This window comes from Schistocerca cancellata, chromosome 10 (genome assembly GCF_023864275.1).
Source record: "Schistocerca cancellata isolate TAMUIC-IGC-003103 chromosome 10, iqSchCanc2.1, whole genome shotgun sequence".
Classification (NCBI taxonomy): Eukaryota; Metazoa; Arthropoda; class Insecta; order Orthoptera; family Acrididae; genus Schistocerca; species Schistocerca cancellata.
Genome location: NC_064635.1, coordinates 98,385,360 through 98,407,464, shown reverse-complemented (window position 1 = coordinate 98,407,464; position 22,105 = coordinate 98,385,360). Strand labels below are relative to the sequence as shown.

Below are 22,105 nucleotides of genomic sequence, written 5' to 3'. Positions count from 1 at the left end.
TCTGTCAACCTGTGATGTAGCACTTTTGCCCCTGTTCAATAATTGTAATACTAAATTAAAAATTGTGACCAATTCCTTTTTGCAGATGTCTTCATGGAACAGCCTGACAAGAAGTTAATGGCTTGAACTTGGTCCCTTACTACCGCTGCTTATGCAAGCTAATGCAGGAAATGGTGCAGCACAAGCAAACTGGCAAAGTGATGTGCACAGTCACAGAGAATGACAGGTTCACACAAGAATGTGTGTCGCTGACTTCAGCCTTACTGTGCAAGATTGAATTGGTGCTCTTTGATTGTTACTTCACCAACTGGTTTGCCAGAGTACAGCAGCGACTGGCACAATTCAGTACTTTCTACACTGTGAAGAAACAGCCCATGTAAGTATTGATTTCTGTAGATTTCCATGTCAGCTCTCATGTGCTCATCACTTTGAAATTTCATGCTTGGAATAATGTGTGTGGGACACATTTTTCTACTAGCTACGTTTCATAGACACTATTACCACTCATGTAAAATTACCCCATGTGAAAATATATTAAACCCTTATTTCCTTGTATCATCCATCTTTTTTTTTTTTTTGTAATTTTGAACAGTAGCACTTTGTATAGAAAAAAACTGCATGAAAAGGATTCCATCTGTTTATGGAAACAAAAAAAAAAAAATGCCAACTCATCAGCTAGTGCCAAGGGTATTTCAACACATTTTAGTCCACCACTGTTGGGGCATACTTAATTTGGAGCATGGGAAACCAGTATTTATATAAAAAAAACTGCAAATAAAGATTGGACAAAACTCTTTCTCCACTGCCGTCTTTGACAACGTCTCTGTGTCATCTCCCCATTCATATCTGCCATCCTACATCCTGACAACAGTTGAGCCACTATAATCCTGGGATCTGAGTGTCATTCCTCTCTTTCTAAGCACTTCCAATCTAACCTTCTCTCTTCCATGAGAATGGAACTTCTAGATCCTAAAGCTAGGAATAATATTTCACTTTTAATGCTGTAGCAGTACTTGAATGTCACCTGTAGGTAAATAGTGACATTAATTTTTTCTCCATGTAATTTTGTTGTTTTGATGAGTTTTCTTGCTGATGCAGTTAATACTGTTATAATTAGAGTAATAAAACATTTTGCTGACCAGAGCTTAGTGCCTCAGATCACTAGCTTCCTTCAAACATTTAATTCAAAGGTAAGGTATGTTCTTCTTCTTCCTGTTGTACTTATTATGCTATTTTCTAGTGGCTAAGTTTTGCCGATGCAGCCAGAGCTCCCTCTCTTTGCACTCCTGTCACAGATCATATATATATATTTTTAGGCAGCATTTTTTAGTCTTCTCCACTTTTGCTCTCTATGATCTGATATTTGCAGATGCTGTGTAAGTGAATATCATGTCCAGTTAACCGTCCAATGGGCTTTACTATTGTTGATTTGTAACTTTCTGTAGTTTTCTTTCTTTTTTTAAAAATTTTTGAAAAATTTACATAAGTGACAAATCCACAGAAAACTGTGAAAATGGTTTATACAGAGGACACTCACCACAAACAGTATTCTGTTATGTATCTTTGGTCATGGAGGAAAAAAGTATAATGACATCTGTAAATGTTTGTATGCGCTGAACTGTAATGATCCATGGGTGTTTGGTATTGGCTCTCAAAGTATAAAGAAGTGTAGAAATGGAGCTCTGTATTCTTCCACACTTTCAATGTCCTGCCACAGCCACAGCTAGTGCCACTGTGAATGCTAGGGATGCCATTACTCATGCAGATTATTTCATCACTGTGTGACAATTGTCTCTACAGCTATTGGTCTGCATTGTAGGATTTAGACCCTTGGATATTCACAGCTGTGCTAAAGATAGATTCCATAAATTTTCACTATAGAAGGCAAATTCCAATGAATAGCCATTTCATCTGAGGTGTCAGAACAGTTTAACACAAATGGAGAGGCTTTTCTGTCATGGATTGTTGATAGTGATGAATATTACAAGCAAAGCACAATACCTTTTACCATTTGGAAATACTTGCTCTTACAGAATACCATCACGGGACCATACAACATAATGTAAATGTATGTAAAAAATAACGCATATAGAATGCAATTATCATGTTGAATGAAAGCAGCAGTTGAGAGAGGGCAGGGAAGGGGAAGTGGTAGCACAGTGCAAATTCTAGAAGAGATGAGTGCTGTCTGATGGAGTGTGCAGGGATCAGATGGAAGCATGAAAACTGCCAGGTGCAGCATAGGGAGGCTGTGGACAAAGGTGCCGGGGGGGGGGGGGGGGGAGAAGTGGGAAAGGACAGAAGAAAGGGAGGGAGAAGGCAGACAGTAGTGTTTTCAAACAGTGGAGATGAGGGGATGTAAGTAGGGAGGATGTAGTAGTAGAAGAGGGCGTGGGAACTGTTTGGTGGTGCCTGTGTGGACAGTAGGCTATTTACTGTCCTGGCACTAACTACCCCATCCCCCCCCCCCTCCTACACTGGTATTTCCACATCCTTTGTCCTAATGGGTCCTCCTTGTTCGTTCTGTCTTACCTTATTTGTGTGTCATCCTCTACCAAGACTCTCCTTTCACCATCCCTAGCTTCTCACTTTTTTTATATCCCCACCCAGCCACTCTGCCCTATAGCCTTCTGATGCTGCACCTGGCAGTCTTTGTGACTCCCTCTAGCCCCTGCAGGCTTTATCAGACAGAGCTCATCTCTCTCTCTCCACCGATACCTTGCTATCCTTTCCTTTACCGACCTCCTCCAATTTGCTACCTCTGATCAACAGGATAGTTGCATTGCAATTAAAGCTGTCAGAGATTGCAGTCATGTGCATGTGGTGTGCTTGCTGGTGTGAATAAAAGTGTGTTTTTGTTCATGGAAAATGTCTTGGTCAAAAGTAGAAGTATAACAATATTTTTGTTGTTCTTATCTGCGATTCAATGAGTCATCTTTATGATCAGTGGAAATGTATCCTTTTGCTTCATCAAACTCAAGTTTCCATTATTTGGTAGATGTAGATGTGATGATTATTTTCTGCTGAAAATTGCAGCTTTGTACTTGTATACATAAAAATCTTAATATGTGATGCATAGGTATAAGATTAACATTACTCCATTAGTGTGCCACTATAGCCAATTTTACTGCTGTGTATTTAAGGATAAAGAAAGGTGAGAAATGTTACAATGTCGAAAGGAAAGCTTTCCCTCCATCTGTTTTAATTCAGTGTAGGAGAAAGAAGCTTTTAAACAATAATATATATTGATAAAAACCCTGGTGTTCTTTGAAGATCACTTGCTTAAGTTCCACAAAATGAATGATTTCATTTTTTCTTTATATCATTGAAGAAAGTATCTTAGCAAGATTAACACATCTAAAAGAAATGTTAACCCTGACTTCTCCTTACTAATTTAGACAACCAGCATGAATGTGCCAATAACTGTGAAAAAAGTTGTGTTTATCATAGGATAGATGGCAGATTTGCAGGTGGAAAACTCAGCAATGAGGTAACAATGGCACAAGATGTAACTGTAGCTGCGCACTCAAACTGCACCATCATCTACTAGCTAGTGCTCCTGCAACAACAGTGGTCTGTACCACTTGGCTGCTTACAATTGTGACATTTCACATTGATAATTTGAGCAACATCTCTGCAAAGATCTTATTGAGTACTTCAAGAAAACTAGATAAATATTGTAACAGCTAATAAAAAACACTTGTTCCAAACCAGAAAATAAAATGTACAAAATTTGCAAGCACTTGGACAGTTCTGTGGCTACCCAGCAATAAAAGCCTTTTTCAAAGAGAACTGGTTTGAATTGGAGCAATATTTATTGAAAAAATTATTCAGCACTTGAAATATTTGTATGATTCATTGAATTAATATTTCTGAAATGAACAGCAGATTACATATCATATTTAATTTTGGATTAAGAACCCATTATGGGAACTGCATGACCTGTTACAATGTTGCCAGAAGAATAGGAAACTTTTGTTTCACTGATATCTTCCTTCATTGCTTGAAGGAAGAGCTAGTTTTGTGTGTGTGTGTGTGTGTGTGTGTGTGTGTGTGTGTGTGGGGGGGGGGGGGGGGGGGGGGGGAGCGGGTCATTTTAATCCTTTTCATTGTATGTTTAATTTACATTACTTGAATATGAGGGACTACATCTTATATTTTAGAGACACTTTGATTTTCCTGGGCTTCATTTTCAACCTCAAATTGTCATGGTTGCCACACCTCAGAGGTCTGCAAGACTGAACCATCAAGATACTGAACATCATCAAGTGCCTTATCCAAACTTCTTGGAGAGTGGATGAGGCTCAACTCTTCCAGATCTATTGGGTATCTTGCGTTCGTGGCTGGACTATGGGTACACAGAGTAGGCCTCTTCCTTTGAAAATCATTGACAAAGTCCACAATGAGAGGATTTGTCTAGCTATTGATGTTATAGGACCAGTCCGATACCAGATCTCTGTGCTGATCCAGTGGCAGCCCCTCTTGGTGCAACAAACACACAGTTCCTCACACCAACTTCATTGGCATACCATACTGTTTCTAGTCACCCTGAAATGCTTTCCTGCAACTGTCCATGACCTACAATGCTGTTGGGAATCTGTGTGGAACGTGTACTGTAGAGACTTTCTGTGGAGCATGTTGAACCTCGAATCCAGGGTTCTAACCATCTACCACTCTGGATACTGCTAACATCCAACAACATTTTAGATTTAGTGCATAGCAGGATAATTTACACTTCTGCTTTGCTTTTTATGTGGTATTTTATATGAGGACCACTAGTATGTAGCTGTCTTTGGAGGTGGATCCAAGCAGGGGCACTCTGTTGTTAACTCTGTTATTTACATAGATCCAACTGCCTCATGACTTTACTGTCTTTGATGTGAAATTATATGCCAATCTTGCAGTCTTTGGAGCAGGTGAGAAGTTCTTTCATAGTTGAGTTTTTTGCCTGTTCCAATTCTCTGAGTGCCTTTCACTGTCTCCAGTGTTTGTGCACACCATATAAGGTAATTCAGAATATCCAGGATTCCAGCCTCAACTCAAACTACTGGGAAGAAGGGTTCACTCTGCTGGGTACCAGGGCACTTGTGCTGTGCAGATCACTGTGAACCACACTTCATTGGACTGAGTTTTCCTACCAGCAGGCTGCAGCCAATTTGAAGAGGGATCTGCCTTCTCTTTCTAGTAATTTCCAAATGAATGTGGCTCAAGATTTAAAGTTTTGTGAATTGTCCAACATTTTTCCTGAGATTTTAGGAAGGTGGCTTTAATGTGTTAACTGGTGGCTGCCTCACCAAAGTTTTTTGTAAGTTTAAACCATTTCTCTTTGAAAAAGGATTTTATTGCTGGGGAGCCACAGAACTGTCCAGAGTGCTTGCAAATTCTGTACATTTTATTCTCTGGTTTGGAACAAGTATTTTCTAATATAAATATTTTTACTACTTCCTTCACCTTCCCATCTGCGTTTTTTTCAGCTTCTACATATTTTCTTTTCCCCTATGTTTTAGTTTTGTGTATAGCTAGTTTCCTTATTTCTAATGTGTTTTAGAGCTTGTGATATAGAGTGACTGTTTGTTAATTTAAAGTTCACAAGTGTGCAACAACTTTAGAGTTTATTTGCATATAGATTTAATTTCATGAGTACACATAAGATAGATGCAATCTGGTGTGTGTGCGCCCCCTCCCCCAACACACACACACACACACACACACACACACACACACACACACACACACACACACACACACACACACACAGATGCAGTATTGTTCCCGAGACAGTGTGCTGCATACTGTCTAGGTCATTGCAGATGTCACAGATGCTGCTCAAATTCTTGTCAAAGTATTTGAGAGTCTCAATTTATAAGCAGTGGTTACCAGTTGGATTGTCAATCGTGGGGAAAGTACTAGTGACATTTCATCACTGTTTTTATGCCATATGGTGGTTGAATGTTCCAATGCCATAGCTATTGTGAACACAAATCTGTTTTCTTGTTACACATTTTAATAACTCATCTTCCCATATAGGACCATGTGCAACTTATCTGAGCTCAAAGCGATTTTCTAAGGTGTGTTGACACATTGAATGGTGTACACGAGCTGTGTTATCCTGGTCACAATAGGAGACACAGTTCACTCTGGAACTGCACTAAGGGAATGGATTCATGTTGATCTCCATTACACAGGTTACTGTACATGTTGATCTACTTTAATTTGCAGATGCAAGTGTGGTGCAAAACCATTTTGAGCACTTTATTTCTAATATAAATATTTTTACTACCTCCTTCACTTTTTTGTATAAAAGCATGTTGATTGTTTCAGCAAATTGTGGATGCTAGCAGTGCAAAACAATGTGTACAGGTGGTGGGTTGTCAGCTTGTGCTCTAGCAATTTTGCTTCTGTTCATTAATTATAATGCTATCTTAGATGCTGTGACCACTCTGGTTTTCCAGATGTCTCGTGGATCAGTCCAACAAGAAGTTTACATCTTGTACATCAACATTTATCATCACTGTTTTTGGAAGATAATGCAGGAATAGGTGCAGCAGAAGCTAATTTGCAAAGTGGTGTGTACAGTCATAGAGAATGACAGTTTCGCACATGAATTTGAGTAGCTGAATTCACCTTTACTGTACCACATTGAAGTAGCGACCAGTGACAGTAGCTTCACTAACTGGTTTCCTGGGGTACAGCAGCAACTGGCACAGTTCAATACTTCCTGCATTGTGGTGAAGCGGAGCATGTAAGTGTAGTGTTCTGTAGATTACCAAGTCTGCTGTCATGTTTGCATCTTATTAAAATTTTCAGTGAGGTGACACATTTTCCTACTTGGTATATGTCGCACACTATTCTCACTAACGTCAAATTACCACTTGTGAAGATACATTTAACATTTATATTTTTGTATTGTCCACCATCCCTCTCTCTTATTTTTTTTTAAATTTTTTCTTTATTTATTTTAATTTCAGATAGTAGCACAATTCACAGAGAATACTGCACGAATTGGATTTTGTCTGTTTATGGTAACAAAAGGAATACTTACCAATATGTGCCAAACATGTTTCAACTCATTTGTGACACCACACCTGGGCTCATACCTTATTGAGGCATTATAGTCCAATACTTAAAAAAAAATTTAACTACAAATTGGACAAAAAACTTTTTCTATTGTAGTCTTCGAGCACATCTCTGTGCCACCTCCCCAAACATATGTCACCCTACACCCTCACGACAAATGAGGCACTTCCCTCCTGGGCTCTGAGTGTCATTCCTCCCTTTCTAAACTTCCCCATCATACAAATTCTCTTCCTTTTGAATGTTACTAATAGATCCTAAAGCTAGGAATAGTTCTTTCACTTTTAATGCCCAGATAGTACCTGAATGTCACCCGTAAGTAATTTGTCACAACCATTCTGTCTCCTTGTAATTCTGTTGTTCTGTTGAATGAATCTTCCTTTTGATACAGTTTTTATTGTTATAATTTCAGCAATATTACATTTTACTCAACAGAGAAGGCTACATGACATCACTAGCTTCCTTCAGATGTTTATATTTAATGGTAAGATCTTCTTCTTCTTCTTCTTCTTCTTCTTCTTCTTCTTCTTCACCACCACCACCACCACCACCACCACCACCACCACCACTTGCTTCCTCTTCCACTTCTTCTGCTACTTTCCAGTGGCTAAGTGTTGCCTCTGCAGCAAGAGATCGCTCTCTTCAGCACTCCTCTCACAGATCATATTTTTAGTTAGGATTTTTTAGTTATCTCCACATTTCCCTGTCTATGATCAGATCTTTGCAAATGTTTTGTAAACCAGTGTCATGTCTAATTAAGTGTGCAGTGAGCTTTACTTTGTGTAGGTTTACAACATTCAGTAGTCCTTTCTTTCCAGTATCTTGTAGAACCATCTCCTCTGTTTTTCTCTCAGTCCAACAAGTTCATGTATGTCTCCAGTTTCACAGCTTTGTGGCAAGATTCCTTGTGCCTCAATAATATCCAGGTTGTACATTTGTGTGGGGACACTCTGTACAAAGAGCTTTATTAGGAATGTTCTCATACTCTGGAAGCTGTACAAGCTGCAAATTTGTATGCTGGACACTCTTTACAAGGGTCTTCATATAAACAACAACTGTGTTGTTATTTCTGTGTGTACAACATTAAATCTTGACACAATTGGTAAGGTTTTAATTTCAGACTTTCAGAGTGTTTCCCATTTGTAGGTGTTAGTCAGAAAAAGACCTCTTCCAAATTTATTTTTGTGTATGGGGTCAGAAATGATTCACTGCCATAAATTTTCACAGAGGAGAGATTACAGGTGTGGATGATATGGTTCTTACACAGACAATCTCAACAATATGAATTAAGTGATGAAAGAACTGCAGCTCTGCTTGTCAAAGAATGACATGTGGATTGCTACATATAATATTGTTATATTTAGCTTCATATTCTCAATACTATGGGTGCCAGTTCTTTCAGAGCTACTACACTAGGTTTAAAGAACATGCTGGTGTGTCAGGAAAGGATATCTTATATATTCACCTTAAAGTTATTATTTTCATGCACTCTTGCTTCTTACATAAATAAAACAGAGTGAAGTGAGAAATAGATGCCTCGAGAAGGTTGCCTGATATCTAGTGTAAACAAAGAGGGGGAGCTGCTGGAGAAATGTGGCCACAAGTGAGAGTTTTACTTCTGGAGCAGTTCACCCACCAGGAGATACTGGAACAGTTAGCAGCCAGGTAAGGCTGCACTGTTCCAATGTACCTCTAACTGATAAAATGAAGTGTTACAGCAATAGTAGTGAGGCATGTACTTGTACCACAATTGTATGAGGTTTATTAAAAGATTAAAAAATTCCTCCGCCCGAAGTGGTGCCCATATCCTCCACCCCTGCTGCCACCATTGACAATTGTTTCTTGTAATTTTAAGTTTCTTCTGCACTTATTTAACTCAGACAGATGGCAGAAGTGTAGAAAACGAAAAAGGAGACATACAGAAAACTCTCACTACAAACAACTTTCCGTTACTGTATCTAGGTCATTGAGAAAGGAGAAATAATATCTATAATTGTTTGTGGGATCTGCATAGTAATGATCCAGTTGATAGTACTCCTAGGTGATTGGTATAGTCTTTCAAAGAATAAAAAAAGGGGAGAAATGCAGCTGTATAATCATCCACATTAAGTATGTCCCGCCACAGCCACTGCTCCTGACACTGTGAATAGTAGGGTACCATTACTTGTGCAGATTGTTGCATCAGTATGTAGCAGTTGACTCGTTGGAGATTTTTGGATCATCAGTTTTTCATTTCTTTAGATGAATCCTGCGTCAATCAGGAAGTGTGTATGAACAAGAACAGAGAATGTGCCCCATTGTGCATCATAAAATGGCAACAAGTGGTTTGATGAGCTGTGGTGTAATCTGAAGGCCAATACACAATATCTGACTTGTGCATTGTAAGACACTTCTTTCACACAACTGTAAATAGCAACAGGTGTGTCTAGAAACATTTTATTCTAAATGTGGAAATCTGCTATTCCTCAGGAAGGGCTACTGTAAGTGACTCAGAATCAGATAATTTTAGCACAGCATTTTATTACCATCAGATCAATCCTGTAGCTCTCTTACTGTAAGTACAACCCATGCCAATTTTATTTTGTTCAAACTGAAGATTTATAAATGCAATATTGTTAACAATACAGTGTGTTGCCTACTGTCTGGGTCAATGCAAATGCCACAGCTGTTTCTCACATTTCCATCGAAGTATTTGAGAGCCTCTGTACCCAAGCTGTGGTTACCAGTTGGGTTGTCCATTGTGTGACAACTACCAAGTGTCAGATCATCACTGTTTTTGTGTCAAGAAGGTGGTTGAATGTTCCAATGCAGTGGCTGTGGTGCACACCTGTTTCCCTGTGCTTCAAATTTGTCTTCCAATAAAGGAACATGGGCAACTCATCTGAACTCGAAGTGATGTTCTAAGCCATGTTGACAGGCTGAATTGTGTACACAAGGTGTGTTGTCTTGTTCATGGTTGGAGACACGGTTCACTCTGGAACTGCACTAAGACTGTGGATTCACTTTGATCACCATACACAGGTTACTGTACATGTTGATATTTACTTTAATTCACAGGTGCATGTGTGGTGCAAAATAATTTTGAGCAGTTCATTTCTTACAATAATAATTTTACTATTTCCCTCACTTTTCCATATCAATGTATGTTGATTGTTTCACCAAATTGAGGGTGCTTAAAGTGTAAAATAATGTGTACTAATGGTGGGCTATCAGCTTGTGCTGTAGCACTTTTGCCTCTGTTCATCAATTGTAACACAGAGTTAAAAATTGTGACCACTTTGGTTTTGGGAGATGTCTTCATGGAAAAGCCCAACAACAAGTTTGTCTTTGACATCATCCCTTCTTACCACTGCCTTTGGAAGCTAATGCAGGGAATGGTGTAGCACAAGCAAATTTGCAAAGTGGTGCATGCAGTCTTGGAGACTGACAGGTTCACACAGGAATATGAGTAGTTAACTTCAGGTTAACAGTGCCAGATTGAAGTGATGATTTGAGATACTAACTTCCTTAACTGGATTGGTGGAGTACAGCAGCAACTGGCACAGTTCAATACTTCCTGCATCGTGGAGAAACAGCCCGTGGAAGTATGGACGTCTGTAGATTAGCTTGTAAGCTATCATGTGTTCATCACATTAAAATATTAATTTTTGTGGACATAATTTTCCACTTGGTACATTTCATAGACACTAGGCCCAATCGTGTCAAATTACCACATATGCGAAAATATATTTAACATTTTTTTTCTTTGTGGCATCATTCATCCTTCTTTTTTTATTTATTTATGAACAGTAGCATTATTTACAGAAAAAAATCTGCATTAATTGGATTTTGTCTGTTTATAGGAACTAAAAGAAAACTCATCAGTTTGTGCCAAAAATGATTCACCACATTTGTGGCACCTCACTTGGGGTCACACCTTATTGGGCCACGAAAATCATAATTTTTTCTAAAAAATCGCAACTAGAGATTGCACAAAGCACTTTTTCTATTGCAGTCTTCGACCACCTCTCTGTGTGACCTCCCCATTTGTGTGTGACCTCCTATATCCGCACGAGAGGTGAGCCACTCTCATCGTGGGCTTTGAGGGTATTCCTCCCTTTCTAAACTTCGACTTACCTTTCTGTCTTTCTTATGGATGTTACTAATAGCTCCTAAAGAGAGGAACAATATTTTCACTTTCAATAGGTAAATAGTGACAGCTGACAGCCTTTCTGTCTCCTTGTAATTTTGTTCTTTTGATGACTGCATTTCCCCTTTGATACAGTCAATATTGTTACAATCTGAGTAATAATATATTTTGCTCAACAGAACTTGGCATCTCACATCACTATCTTCTTTCAAACATTAGATATTTTATCCTTTGGTCATGGAGAAATAAAGAGTAGTAACATCCTTAAATTTTTATTTGCACTGCATAATAATGATACAGGTGGTAGTATACTTGGTTGCTTGTTACGTTCTCACAAAGCATCAAGAAGTGGAGAAACTGGGTTGTGTAACTAGACACATTGAGGACGTCCTGTCACAGCCACGATCGTGACACTGCGGATAGTATCGATGCCATTACTAATGCAGGTTGTTGCATCACTACTTGACAATTGATTCTACAGCTATTGGTGGGCATTGGAAGTGTGTGTGTGCAGTGATCAATACCCTTCTACATTCAAAGCTGTGCCAAAGATAAATTCCATAAATGTTCACGACAGGTGACAAAATTCAAAGAACAGCCATTTTATCTGTACTGTAGGAGCAGTTAGAGGCCAGTAGGTAGGTCTTCCTATCACCGATTGTTGTTGGTGATGAACGCAATGAGCAGAGCACGTTAGCATTTACCAGTAGAAAATAGTTGCTGTACAGAATACTGGCACAGGGCCACACAATGTGAGGAAAAACAATATAGAAAATAACACATGTAAAATGAATGGTGACCGAATTCTAACTCCTCCCAATAAATATGCAGTGAGCAAAAATTATAGGAAAATTAGTTAATGAACAGGCTTCAGAAATAGCTAAAGGTAGACATCACACACACATAACTGCGACCTCTGGCAGTTTGTTCCAGACTGCATCTGTCGTGTTAAATGGAAGCAGCAGTTTGGTGAGGGCAGAGAAGGGAAAATGGTAGCATAATACATATTGTGGAAGAAATGAGTGCTGTCTGATGGAGTGTGCAGGGATCAGATGGAGGGTGAAGACTGCCATTGGCAGGATTGCCCAGCTTTGGGACAGGGAGGTGGGTAGGGGGCAAGGAGCATGAAAAGAGAGAAGCGAGGAAGGGAAAAGGCAAACAGTTTTGTCGGCACATGGTGAAGGTGAGGGTATGTAAATGTGGAGAATGTGGTTGAAGAAGGTGTGGTTGGTGTCAGTTCAAACCTGTGAGAACAGCAGTGAACTTACCGTCTCCTCCGTGTTTGTACCCTCAGTGTGGGCCGTACCAGCCTACACACCACTCACCTTTCCCCTTCCCTCCTTCTGTCTTTTTCCGTGCCCTGTCCCCCCACCAAGCCCTAGAAAGCTGCACCTGGCATTCTTCGTGCCTCCCTCTAGGCCCTACGTGCTCCGTCAGGCAGAGTTCGTCTCTCCCTCAGTGCGTACCTTGTTATTGTTTTTCTTCCTGTGCCACCTGCATATTTCTGCCTCTGTTCAATGTGACAGTTGCATTCCAGTTCGAGGTGCCAGAGATTGCAGTCGTGTACAGGAGGTGTGCTTGTAGTTATGAATGAAAGTGTGGTTTTTTTTTTCTGAAGAACGTTTTGGTCGAAAGTATAAGCATAACAAATTTTACCTTGTGCTTCTCTGCAATGCAGCGAGTCATATTCACAGTGAGTAAAAATGTAACCTTTTGCATCTCCTACCTTGAGTTTCCATTATTGGATATATGTATATGTGATAATTATTTTCTGCTGAAAATTAGAGCTTGGTATTTGTATACATGAGAATCCTAATACATAAAATTTGGTAATAGGATTAACATTACTCCACTAGTGTGTCACTGTAGCCAGTTTAACTGCTGTATATTTAGGGACAAAGGAAAGTGAGAAATGTTACAATGTTGAAGGGAAAACATTCCCTCAGTGTGTTCTAATTCAGTGTAGAAGGAAGCATCCTAAAAATAATTGTCATGTTTACTCATATAAATGCTGAGGTCCTGTGGAGATTACTTAAGTATTGGACAAAAAAATGTTACCATTTTTTCTTCATATCATTCAAGAAAGTTCATAGTAAGTTTACCTTGTCTAAAAGAAATATTAATCCTCACTTCCACTTACTAATTTAGATAGACAATATGAATGTGCCACCAACAGTGAAAAAGGCTGTATTTATCATATGCTGGAGATATGAAATTTGGATGAAGTAACATATGCTTCATCCTTTGAAGGAAGTGCTGGTTGGAAACTATTAACTCTCACTGTGTTGATCGTTGATATTTTTACCAATTGCAGCTGTCACCAAAACTATCATAATAACACAACATAAATCCATCTATCCTAATATTAAATATCATCACAGGAGCTCACAACTCTTTTGTGAGCATGTCCGTGGATATCGTGCAGCCCCAGCCTTTCCAGCATTACTTCATTTATGTTCTGCATGATTTTACTTCCACTATCTATTTCTCTCTTTCTCCCTCTGCCACTCCAATGAATGGTTTTCTTGGTGCTGACCTCGCATAGATTGCTACGTAGCTTTGTGCCTTCCATCTATGCATCCTTCTCTTTGATACAGTAATACACCCAAAACCAAGCAAAGTGGCCATCCACTTGGGCGAGGGTCTCAGGATGGTAGCAGGTGGACATCGTGCATGTTCTTCCTACACAAAAATTGACAAATACAAGGATTTGTGGAAATTGTGGGCTTTATTCCCAAAACCTATCACGAAAGGATACAATGTTTGTGAAAACAGGCTATGGCAGTGGAGTGAACTGCACGTGGTACTGAAAGAGCATTTGACCCTCAATAGGAAGGACTGGCTGACATGTCCAGAGAATGAAGAACTTGGCACACAAAAGAGTGACCCATTGTTGTGGCTCTACCATGCCAACCACTCACATACCCCAAGTGTTGGCACCTGTTCCTCCCATTGGCAGGTTTCAGGCAGAATGTTTGCATCTCTCACTCAGCAATATCATGGAGGCAGCCCTAGATCAGCGTAATAGCATGGGAACCAGCTACAAGTATGGTGTAGTAGTTTACGTAACAGCTCACCCCTCCTGCCTGAGGCTAATTTAAAATTATGGAAGTAGAATACAATAAAAGTTTTTACTATCACTTTCCATTAAAAATGAAGAAAGACTTAGTTATCATCCAGGTCTATATGCCACCAAGTAATCATTCAGATGAAGAAGTAGAAGAAAGTTATGAGAAGATAGAAAACTTAACAGAGAGAGAGAGAGAGAGAGAAGAAGAAGAAATGCATGTATTGTTGTAATGGGTGATTGTAATGCAGTAGTTGGTGAAGGAGCAGAAGGAAAAGCTCTGGGAAAATTTGGACTGGGAGAAAGAAATGAGAGAGGGCAAAGGTTGTTGGAATATTGCAATGAAAATTTCATGGTAGTTGGTAATACTCTATTTGATAATGAGAAAAGATGATGGTATACTAGGATATCTCGATTTGACAACAAAAGATATCAGATTGATTAAATAATGATACACCAAAGATACCAAAATTGCCTAAAGAGTGTCAAAAGTTATCCAGGGCATATATTCATTCATATCATATATTAGTAGTAGCTGAGGTACTAGTTAAATTGAAAAGAATCTGGAAAGGACAGGAGAGAGAGCATATTAGCTTTGAGAAACTGAAAGACAAAGGCAATCATGAAATATTAGTGTGTGGATATTGTGAAATTATGTTGCAAGGACAGGAAACAGAATGCACAGAAGGAAGGCAGGATCATTTTAAAAATGGAATCAAAAAGGCAGTTTGGAGTCAAGGTGAGGAATAAAGTAAAGTAAACATGGGTAACAGCAGCTATGATACCCAATACGGGTGGCTGCAGGATATGGAAAACTGTAACATAGAAGAAGGGAAGTGCAACTACAGGAGGTTAAATAGTGGATTAAGAAGGGAGACACAAAAGGCAAAGGAGAAATGGCTGACAGAAAAGAGTGACAAGATAACGAAGGAAAATATGATTTGATGTACAAAGAAGTGATGGATTTAACGTTAAGGGAAAAGAGAAACAACAATGGACTAAAGGAATTAGAGGCAACAAACATTAAAATGGTGAGTGAAACCAAGAAATAATGAAAATATGGGAAGACTATATCAAATGGATATATGTTGTAGACAGCCGACCAAATGAACAAGAGCTTGGGATAGAAGAAGAGAATAAAGATGCAGATGATGAGAAAGGAAATGCAATACTAACTAGTGCGATTGAAGCATTTATGAAAGGGATGAAAAATGGAAAGTCAATGGGTCCTGATGAGATTCCTGCAGAACTGTTAGTCATTGGAAGAAGAAGGGAAAAGGGAGTTGACTGAATTGTGTAATCAAATATACTTGACAGGAAAATGGCCAAAGGACTTTACAAAAGGTATCTTAATACCTATAGAAAAGGAAAAGAACAGCAAAAAGTGTGAGGAGCATGGAACTGTGAGCCTGATATCGCATGCAGCCAAAGTCTTGCTGAGGATGCTCAACAGAAGGCTGTATGGAAAGTTGAATTGCGTAATAGGAGATGAACAATTTGGTTTCAGGTGAGGAGTGGGAGCTAAAGATGCCATTTGGCTACTGACAGTGTAGGGGAGAGGTACACTGAGAAGAAAAGGAAGGTGTATGTTGTGTTCATTGATCTTAAGAAGGCTTTTGACTGTGTCAGATGGGACAAACTAATGGGAATCCTAAGGAAACATGGAATTGACTGAAGGGATGGACAGCTAATTAGAAAATTAATATTTAAACCAGGGAGAAAGAGTAAGAATAGGTGGTGTGATGAGTGAAGAAAATGAACTGTAAAGAGGTGTAAGACAAGGTTGTTGTTTATCACCAACGCTGTTCCAAATCTGTCTGGAGGAAATTATCAATGAAAGTTTTGATGGAAGTAGAGGATTTTTTGTAGGGTCAGAGACTGGAGTGTGTAAGATTTGCAGATGGCATGGTCGTGATGGCAGAGAGTGCAAGGGAGGTGGAACAAATGTTAGATGATCTGAAAACAAAATTAGAATAATATGGAATGAAGATTAACAAGAAGAAAATGAAAAGCATGGTAACTGGAGGAAAGGGGAGAAAATGCCATATGAAAATAGGGGGATAGGAAATAGAGCAATTGAATAATTTCAATTACTTGGAAAGTGTAATAATGGATTATATGTATTGCTCAACAGAAATTAGGATAAGAATTGCAGTGGCAAAAGGATGATTCAAGAGGAAACAGAAATTAGTTTGTGGACCACTAAACAAAGATCTGATGAAAAGACTTGCCAAGTGTTAAATCTGGAGCATTGCACTGTATAGTGCGGAGACTTGGACATTGTGGAAGGAAGATGAAAGAAGATTGGAGGCAGTAGAGATGCGGATATGGAGCAGAATGGAAAAAGTGAAATGGGAAGACCAAGTAAGGAATGAAGAAGTATTAAGAAGAGCTGGAAAAGAAAGAAACATGCTGAAAGTTATTAGAAAGAGAAAACAGAACTGGATTGGACATTGATTGAGAAGGGACTGTTTATTGATGGAAGAAATAGTAGGAATGGTGGTTGGAAAAAGGGGAAGAGGAAAAGGAAGATATCAATATCTGAGGAGACAAATATTCAGGAATGGAAAGACTGGCTACGAACAGACAAAAGTGGAAGAGGCTTAACCCATGACAAGACCTGCCATAAGGCAGAACACCATACCATACTATAACGACGACTACTACTACTACTACTACTACTACTACTACTACTACTACTGTTGATGTCCTACGGCAAGACCTGAGTAAGAGAGATGGATCACTGCAACAAGAGAGGAGTGATACCTCAGTATAACATGGCTGGAAAAGAATGTGATCGTTCTGGTACTGCCAGAGAGCTTAGTCTTGAGGAATTTGGCCAGCTTCTCACAGAAGAAAGAAATGCAGAATAGGGCTGACAACACAGTAATAGAGTAAGTTATGAAAGTGGGAGGGTCAAAAAATTATCTGCAGCAGCATGTGGCCATGGGAGTCCACTGGCAATTCCAACAGAATGGACGCACATGCACCATGCCCCATCAGTAGTATAAATAACAATATCATCAGTATCCATCCATGCATACTCCATCTACCATAGACATCAATAGATGTCCAGTCTCGCATTTATCAATTGATAATTTGTTTTGGCATTTCCATTCACCTAAGGGTGCAGTAGCATGCCCATTAACTGAGTTTTTTTTCAAGTCGGTGTGCCTTATTTTAGCATACACAATAGGACTCGTGACATCACTGAGACAGTGGTTCTGAAAATATTTTAGTGCAGGTAACTACTACCAGTTCTCATCGGCTAATCTTTTCCAGTCTCCCTTTTACAGTAATTGCTACTGTACCTATCCTGCATATGGTGTGTTTGCGTTTGGCACAAAAAGCATATGTGCACAATGCAAATAATTATTTACAATATTTAGATGAGGAGGCATGTCCTCAGATGTGGAATGTTTTCCCCAAGTGCTGTTTTCAAATGAGCAAAGTTACAATAATATTAATTACCTATATTTTCTACTTCTCAGTAGCTCAGTTTGAGCACCCTCTAATTGAATTGAGCATTTCTATACATGATACAATAGCATAAAAATAAAATATACTTCAAAGTGGGGTGGCAAGCTCAGAGAGAGGAGGTAGACTGTCACATAAAATACATAATAAAATGGTACACTAAACATAATAAACATTTGACATATAGTTTCAATAATAGTCAGAGTAGGGGCTGTTGTGATAACTTTCTTCTCATTATCTGTGCTGTCATTTTCTTCTGCTTATTGGTTGGCATATTTCACATGAAAGTAATGAGCAATGTGTGCCTAGCTGTTCTCCATATTCCTTAAGGTGCTCATCACACCGAGCAAACAATGCTCCACACTGCATAAGCAGCTTGCTAAAGGTGGCTAAACAGGCAAACAGAACTAAGTCTTGCCCTCAGTGTTATTCACAGCACAAATGCCAAGACTGCCCCCTCCCGAAAAGCTCAGTGTTATGCTTGTGGCAAGAAAGGACATGGGCAATCTCTATATTTGCAATGGAACAAATATAAGAATTTGGCCCATTCACAAAACTCTAGTGTCACAAGTAATCAATGCAGTGTATTCAAAACCTGCTGCAGGCATCAGCAAAACTATCAAGCAAACAGTTACTTTAGTGCTAAACCAGACCAACAAACTTTTTGTTCATTTACATCTTATTGATAAACGTCTGAAATTTCAGTTGGACATGGGTGCTTGTGTTACATTGCTGAATTGTAACATGAACTGTTAGGCTCTCCATGCCTATCTGAAAGTAGCATGCACCTAACAGCTTATAATGGACAAGACCTTCCCATTCTTGGAAAATGTACTTTGCCTACCATTTATTGCTCACATACGGGAACTGTGACTTTCACTGTTCTACAATTGCGTGAATGTGAGAACATATTTGTCCTTGATTTGTTTTATTTGTTTGGCTTTAAAATTCAGGAGAATTTGTTGTCACTGGCTGTATTCAATGCAAAAGACAGTGTAGCTAACTTGTTGAAAGAATTCCCTGAACTCTATTCTGAAGGATTAGGCAAGGCTAACAATTTTGTTGGACATATTACTATAAAAGACAATGCTCAGCTGAAAGTTTTCCAGGACAGATCTGTTCCCATTGCATTACACGACTATATGGCTGCTGAACTTGAAGAATTAAAAGATTGCTGAGGTATGGCGCCCATACATGCTAGTCAGTGGGCAAGTCCACTGGTTTTGATCCCCAAACCTTCAGGTCACATTCGCCTATTTGTTGACTTTAAGTCTACCATCAACCAAAAAACTGTGACTGATATTTATCCATTGCCACAACCAGAGGATCTCATGGACAGATTTGTCACTGGTCGCTACTCTTCAAAAACTGATCTGCATGATACGTATCTTCAAATACTGCTTGATGAAGAATCTCAATATGTGTGTGTAGTGAATACTCATTTGGGTCTATTTAAATATATGCATTTGCCTTTTGGCAGTGCTTCTGCACCCACCATTTCCAATGGTATTTAGAAAAGCTGACTGCACTAGTGCCAAACTGTTCAAACTAATTTGGACAGCATTGTTGTAGCACACCTGAAGAAAGCATTGCAAATTTGCGTGGTATGTTTCATGTGTTATCTGATGCAAGACTAAAGTGTAGACTGGACAAGTGTGAATTTTTTTTTTTTAAATCCTGAGTTACAATATCTTGGTCATGTCAGAAACAGTGAAGATGTATATCCTCTTGAGCTGCATTTGTTAGCCCTACAAGATTTGCCAGTTCCTCCAAATGTCACAGAATTGCAATCAGTCTTTGGGAAAATGAATTATTTTATTTGGGTCACACAGACTGCTGCACATATCGCAACTCCATTGCATTGCAAGAATGTCCCCTTTGTTTGCAGAGATGAGTACCATGTAACTTTTCAAAAACTTAGATGCATTGCTCAGTGATCGATGCTTATCTCACTTTGATCCTGACAAAACAGTTGTATTGCAAGTTGATGCTTCCTCTTATGGAATAGGTGCAGTGCTTTCACATCAAAGGTGTCGTCCAAAGCTCAGTGTAACTATTCACAAATCGAGAAAGAGGCTTTGAGTATTGGGTATGGTGTCAACCAAATTCCACCATTATTGGCATGCAGAAAATTCTTCTTGGTAATTTATTACAAGCCTTTGCAGTCCTTGTTTCATCTGACAAAAACAGCTCCTGTATGAACTGCCCAAAAATTGCAAGAATCGCTTCACACCACATATTCTGTTTCACAGTTTTTAGTGGCAGCAGACTGTGGGAATGAGGCGAGGTCATCCATCGACTTGGTGCTTGCATGTGTTTCCTTCCGGGTCCAAACGGTTTGCAGTGCCAACATCAGAATCAACTTTGCCACTATCATGTGCACGATGATATTTCTGTGTCTCTACTCCCAGGTTCACACAATGGCCACCAGAGGGTGTCATCATGACACTGCAGGAAAACCCCATGGAGGCGAAGCCTTCACCTCCTCTGCCACTTTTTGTGTTTACTATAGAGCTGAAGATTAGATGGGTACATCCCATAACTAATGAGGAGCTGTTGAATAGAATTGGGGTGAAGAGGAATTTGTGGCTCAACTTGACTAGAAGGTGGGATCGGTTGGTAGGGCATGTTCTGAGGCATCAAGGGATCATCATTTTAGTACTGGAGAGCAGTGTGGAGGGTAAAAATCGTAGAGGGAGACCAAGGGATGCATACACTAAGCAGATTCAAAAGGATGTGCACTGCAGTAGGTACTGGGAGATGAAGAAGTTTGCACAGGATAGAGTAGCATGGAGAGGTGCATCAAACCGGTCTCAGGACTGAAGACAACAACAGCAGCAGCAGCAGCAGCAGCAGCAGCAGCAATAGAGCTGGGCCCATCCACACTGCAGAAGTCAATGTCCTCCCTCTCCAGTTATTGTCCTCCAGAGTTGGACGAGTACTCCTCTGGTGGAGATTTCTGCCTGAGTGAAGGCCGGATGGCAGGGTACAACTGGAAGCTTGACATCCCCTGCAGTCACAGCTTCTGGTCCAGTACTGCATCCTCCCCCACCATTGTCACACCCCCTTACATGACAATGGTTCTTCGCTTTCGTGGGGCGGGAGTGGGGGGGTGGGGGGTGTAACATAAAGTGCCAGCACATTGGTCTGGAACGTAACAACAGAGAAGGTTGTGAGACAGGAGTGGCACCTATACAAAGAGAATATAAGTGCTGCTCCAGCTAGCTTTGGACCCACTAGAAGAGCTGCACAAGATGATGATCTGTGATCCAAAGATACAGCTGTGATTTAGTATATATTTAAGGACACTGATTATTTGCATGTCACCAATTGATTGTGGCATTTCATTGTGAAAAGGGAAAGTTAAGTATTGTCAACCTAGTAACCCTATAGTAGAAGAGTGGGCAGGATCCCACAAACAAGAAATACATACTCAGCAGAATTCAGATGAAACCTGTAACGATAGCTCAACATCAGTACTAATATCAAGTATCATCCCAGGGGCTCATAGCTCTTTAGTGAGCATGTCCTCGTATACAAATTGTCGTCAACTTTTGCAGCATTACTTCATTACTGTGCTTCATGCTTTTACTTCCACTATCTGTTTCTCACTCTGCGACTACATTGGATGGTTTTCTTGGTGCCGAGCCTGCTTGGACCTGGTGAATGATATAGCTTTGAATTATAACTTCTGGCATATTCTACAACATATCATCAAATAAATAAATATGTGGCTCCATTGCTGGGTTTCACCTGCCACCAGTTTTCAAAATTTCCAGAACTTTGGATTGTGCAGCCACACAATCCATAGTGTTCTGTACATTACGCTTTCCATCTGTGCCTTCTTCCCTTTCATGCAGTCTTACACCTTTAAACCCAGCACTGTAGCCATCCCATTGTGGAGGTGGGGGGTCAGAAAGTACCTGCACAGTGACTGCAGGGATCACACTGTTGGTGCCTGAGCTCGAAACTCCCCATGCTTGCCAAGGAGTGTGTGCTATGCGTGACTGGGGCATCGGACTCCAAGCAAAGGATTACTGACGTGACAGCCATTGCTGCGTCTGGGTGGCATGAATTGGGATAGGCCCCATTCAGAGTTGGTAGCATCATGACAGATCAGCCACAAATGAAGTGGGTGAAGTTATCTCCCACTGGTGTCTTAGGGCCCCAACAGTCTCTGTGAAAGAACAGTCCCCTTTCAATGTAGAGGTGCAACCCTAAAATCTCCCCTTCCCTGGCTACACTGTGGGAGGAGTACAGGGCTAAGAGCAAGCAGAGGAATTCTCACTGCAACATTTGGTCTGTACAAGGACTGATAGTGATTCCATCTTGGCAAAAAAGCACTTGTTTTCAGTAAT

The 22,105-nt window shown here is 39.8% G+C and overlaps 1 protein-coding gene across 1 annotated transcript in view; it reads right to left on the bottom strand.

Moving 5' to 3' along the window:
* Positions 1-260: 260 nt before the first annotated feature.
* The window catches only part of LOC126106164 (basic salivary proline-rich protein 1-like), a 66,763-nt gene continuing 44,918 nt past the window's right edge, over positions 261-22,105 (bottom strand). The window contains exon 4 of the mRNA XM_049912404.1: positions 261-357. Coding sequence (XP_049768361.1) covers positions 261-357 — 97 coding nt within the window. The remainder of the gene's footprint in view (positions 358-22,105) is intronic.